Source organism: Argentina silus, assembly GCF_951799395.1.
Source record: "Argentina silus genome assembly, chromosome: 21".
NCBI lineage: Eukaryota > Metazoa > Chordata > Actinopteri > Argentiniformes > Argentinidae > Argentina > Argentina silus.
Window position 1 is genome coordinate 7,533,231 of NC_139675.1, and position 5,000 is coordinate 7,538,230.

Genomic DNA, 5,000 nt, shown 5'->3' on the forward strand with positions numbered 1-5,000 from the left:
GTTAGTGCGTGTGTGTGTGTGTGTGTGTGGTTTGTTTTGGTCTGGGTATGGTATGTATTATCGCATAGATCCTTTCCTCGACCTCTCTCTTCTTTTTCTCCCTCCCTCCTCCTTCCCTCTGTCCAACCCCTTCTCACTGCAGATGTGTGTGTTGAGTGTGTGCATTTGTTTTGTTTACCTATCAGCCTCTGTCTTTTTCTACCCCATCCCCTCTTTCTCTCTTAACCCCCCCCCCCAGACCCCCAGAGTCCGTTCCAGCGCTCCATGGTGAACAGCATTCTGGTCCGTGCGGGTGAGGACTTCACCCTCCCGTGTGTGCCGACGGACCCCAAGGTCGCCCACCTGACCCTCCGGACGTGCCACGGACGACCCCTGCACCCTGACCTCCGTTACCGCGCCGACCCTCAGAGGGGCGTGGTGATTGGTGGAGCCAGGAAGGAGTACGAGGGTTGCTACGTGTGTGCAGGCCAACTGGGAGGAGCCTCGGTGACGTCCGGCCAATACACTGTAGACGTACGCCTAGGTGGGTGGTGAGGGGGGTGGGGGGGAGAGATGGGAGAGAGAGGGGGGAGGAGAGATGGGAGATGGGGGGGGGGGGGGGATGGGGGAGAGATGGGAAAGAGAGGGGAGGAGAGATGGGCAAGAGAAAGAGAGAGAAAGGGGGGAGAGAGAGAGAGAGAGAGAATGGGGGAGAGTTAAAGATGGGGTAGCAGGGTGTGAGAGAAGGGGGGAGAGAGACAGAGAAGAAAGAAGCACAAGATAGATCGGGGAGAGACAGAGAGAGAGAGTCAACCATGTTTGTGTCCCCCCCCCCCCTCTAGTCCCAGAGCACCCCCCAATCCTGGGCATCTCCCAGAGAGACAACATGATCCTGAGGAGAGGAGAGGAGTTGAAGGTCTCCTGCAGCTCCACCAACGTCAACCTTGACTTCAGACTCACATGGGACTTCCCAGTCGGAGCGGTGAGACAACCTTCTACTGGAATATATAGAAATATATACAATATATGTACATTGCGTAAGTGCGTAAGTCACAGGACAGTGAAGCATTTTTTCTTCTTTCGGCTCAACACTCCAAAAGTTCGTATTTGAAGTCAAACAATTACTATGAGGTTAAAGAAAAGATTCTCAGCTTTTATTTGATGGCATTAGGGGACTATGCATATGCATGCCCTGGCCTGGAATGCTAACAGTGTTGTCATGCCTAAATCATAGAGATGCATAGAGTAGGCTCCTGCTATCTTCCCGATAGAGTTGGATAGAGTAAGCACATGATATCTTTCCCATAGAGATGCATAGAGTAGGCACCTGCTATCTTTACCATAGAGGTGCATAGAGTAGGCACCTGCTATCTTTACCATTCATTACATCTGTGACAGCATGAGGGGTCAACTAGGGCGGGACTTTCTATGAGCATCAGCCAATGGGATTGACGCATGGTCTTCTTCTTCAATAGCTTTATCTGTAGACTGTAATTAACTGACCTGAGACACTGGAGCTGAGCTGACACTACCACTCCAGCAGGTGGCAGCGAATCACCAACATTGGATTCACAGCCAGTCAAAACACAGAAGACGTATAAGAGTTAACAAAATGACGCTACCCATGTAATCACAGTTCATTTCGGGGAGTCCACTCCAAGTGGGCTTGGAGTGGGTCCAAGCCCACTCTTACTCTGTGCACTTGACCCCTCAGCTGACCCCTGACCTTTGCCCCGTTGACTCCCTGCAGCGTGCCTTCGAGGCCCACACCTCCCACATCCTGCCTGGCACCATGGGTTACCGGCGCTCCGCCTCGCTCTCCATCCCCTCTGTCAGCCAATCAGACACCGGGACCTACCGCTGCCACGCCCACAACGAGAGGGGAAACGCCACAGCAGTTATACAGCTGGACGTCCGAGGTATGTGGGTGTATGTGTGTTTGTGTTGACCAGTGTGTGTGTATGTGTGCGTGTTCAGTTTGTTAGAAAGGTGCAATGAGTGTGTGTGTATGTGTGTGTGTGTGTGTGTGTGTGGATGTGTGTATGTGTCTGACCCTGTGTGTCTGTGTGTGTTTTTCCCCCCAGATCGCGGCTTTATCGATGTTTTGGGGGACCCTCGGCCTAGCCAGGTGGATGTGAGAGAGGGAGAGAGCCTAAGCATCAGGGTAGAGTTGGAGTCATACCCCAGACCCAGGTCTTTCTCCTGGGCTTACAATGGCAAGGAGCTACGCAACACCAGCGAACATGTCATCACTGTCCACCAACACAAATACAGGTACTGTAGGCTACAGACAAACACAGACAGAGACACAGACACAGACACACAGACACACACACACACACACACAGACACACACACACACACACACACACACACACACACACACGCACACACACACACACACACACACACACACACACACACAGTTTCCTGACTGTTCCCCTTCCCCCCTGGCCCCCTCAGGTACGTCAGTGAGTTGCGGCTGGTGAGGGTCCACGGAGCTGAGGGCGGGATCTATACCTTCCTAGCCAATCATGACGATGCCTCTGTCAACCAATCGTTCCGTGTCTACGTGAACAGTGAGTCGCTGTTGAGAGTAAACACATTGCCACAATAGGTAACGGATCATTTCCTCCCCGCCCTCTCCTTCCTTCCCCCTCTGCTTGTCAGGTGTGTGGGGTAGAACCCAGGCGCAGAGAGGAGACCAGATGAATGCACTTGAACATATCATAATAATAATAATAATATATAATATATAATAACATATGCCATTTAGCTGATGCTTCTATCCAAAGCGACTTACATTGCAGTGGGTGCATACAGTGAGTGCATTTTTCAGTATATATGGTCCCAGCGGGAATCGAACCCACAACCTAAGCGTTGTTAGCGCCACGCTCTGCCAACTGAGCCACAGAGGACCAAAGCCACTTTCCTTTTGTAATCCACAGAGTAGACAGGAACAGACTTAGGGATATAATAAACAAGTCCTGAAGTCCTTAACTAAAATAACGAGAGCATTAGCGAACTTGATCCTATGACATGACACCGAGGACCCCCTCTCTCTCTTTCCCTCCTCCCCACCTTCTCTCTCCCTCTCTCTCATCCCTCCCTCCCTCTCTCCCTCCCTCTCATCCCTGCCTCCTTTTCCCTCCCTCCCTCTCTCATCCCTGCCTCCTTCTCCCTCCCTCCCTCTCTCATCCCTGCCTCCTTCTCCCTCCCTCCCTCCCTCTCATCCCTGCCTCCTTCTCCCTCCCTCCCTCTCTCTCATCCCTGCCTCCTTCTCCCTCCCTCCCTCTCTCTCATCCCTGCCTCCTTCTCCCTCCCTCCCTCCCTCTCATCCCTGCCTCCTTCTCCCTCCCTCCCTCTCTCTCATCCCTGCCTCCTTTTCCCTCCCTCCCTCTCTCATCCCTGCCTCCTTCTCCCTCCCTCCCTCTCTCATCCCTGCCTCCTTCTCCCTCCCTCCCTCCCTCTCATCCCTGCCTCCTTCTCCCTCCCTCCCTCCCTCTCATCCCTGCCTCCTTCTCCCTCCCTCCCTCTCTCTCATCCCTGCCTCCTTCTCCCTCCCTCCCTCTCTCTCATCCCTGCCTCCTTCTCCCTCCAATCCAATTGATTCACACGGAGCACTGATATGTTCACAAAATGAGTGTCACCAAAACATGATGATATTATTGATCAATCCATCAAAATAATATGGATTAGACACAGTTAATTACTATACTATTACTATTACAATACTCTCTCTCTGTCTCTCTCTCTCTCTCTCTCTCTCTCTCTCTCTCTCTCTCTCTCAGGTAAGCCTGTCATCATCTCCCAGGAAGGGCCAGTTGACGGACAGGTGCGCTGTGTTGCCGCTGGTTACCCCGCCCCTAAAATCAGCTGGTACTACTGTGAGCTCCCTCACACACGGTACTACACTATACCATACTATACTATACTATACTATACTATACTATACTATACCATACTATACTATACTATACTATACTATACTATACTATACCATACTATACTATACTATACCATACTATACTATACTGTACCATAATATACCATATCATACCCTACCATACCATACCATACCATACCATACCATACCATACCATACCATAAAGGTAGAAATCAGAGGACGGGTTCATTACAATGCAAGAAGCGGAATGAGGAATGGTTTGATACCATTCTGGGTCGATCTCCAACCCAGGTGACTCTGTGACTCCTCCCCCTCCCCCACAGGTGCTCCCACCTGCCTAATACAAGCCAGTGGGAGCCGGCAGAGGTTGCCATGGTGACGGTGTCTGACTCGACCTTTGGGAGGAGCGAGGTGGAGAGCCGTTTAAACGTCAGCCAAGGACACACAACCTACCACACCCTGGAGTGTGTGGCCACCGCACAGGGGGAGCACGCCTACACACTGTTCTCTATCAGTGGTGAGACACACACACACACACACACACACACACACACACACACACACACACACACACACACATACACACACATACACACACACACACACACTCTCTCTCTCACACACACACACACACACACACACACACACACACACACACACACACACACACACACACACACACACACACACAGATTGAATGGGATTAATGTTTGCTGAGACTGCATGCTGGGATTAGACATGGAGACTAATCTCCCTCCCTGTGTTTGAGTGTGTGTGTGTGTGTGTGTGTGTGTGTGTGTGTGTGTGTGTGTGTGTGTGTGTGTGTGTGTGTGTTTGTGTGTGTATAGATGTGTGTGAGTAGTAGAGAGGTGTGAATATATTTGGCTCTGACTTCTTGGTAACTCAACTTCAAGTTCTCAGCAAAGTATATACTGTATGACTAGGTCTAAGTATATGTGTGATTCCATCATGGTTAATGTGTGTGTGTGTGTGTGTGTGTGTGTGTGTGTGTGTGTGTGTGTGTGTGTTTCCATACAGAGCGTGTGGTGCCTCACCAGCTCTTCACCCCTCTGTTGACGGGGGTGGTGGTGACTGCTGTGGTCCTCAGCCTCAT

The 5,000-nt window shown here is 51.2% G+C and overlaps 1 protein-coding gene across 2 annotated transcripts in view; it reads left to right on the forward strand.

Moving 5' to 3' along the window:
* kitb (KIT proto-oncogene, receptor tyrosine kinase b) overlaps positions 1-5,000 on the forward strand; it is a 15,327-nt gene that overhangs the window by 2,756 nt on the left and 7,571 nt on the right. For both annotated transcript variants that reach the window (XM_083693034.1, XM_083693035.1), the window contains exons 3-10: positions 239-523; positions 822-961; positions 1,730-1,898; positions 2,064-2,253; positions 2,443-2,558; positions 3,771-3,885; positions 4,210-4,403; positions 4,925-5,000. The exon at positions 4,925-5,000 is cut by the window's right edge and continues 31 nt beyond it. In XM_083693034.1, coding sequence (XP_083549160.1) covers positions 239-523; positions 822-961; positions 1,730-1,898; positions 2,064-2,253; positions 2,443-2,558; positions 3,771-3,885; positions 4,210-4,403; positions 4,925-5,000 — 1,285 coding nt within the window. The remainder of the gene's footprint in view (positions 1-238; positions 524-821; positions 962-1,729; positions 1,899-2,063; positions 2,254-2,442; positions 2,559-3,770; positions 3,886-4,209; positions 4,404-4,924) is intronic.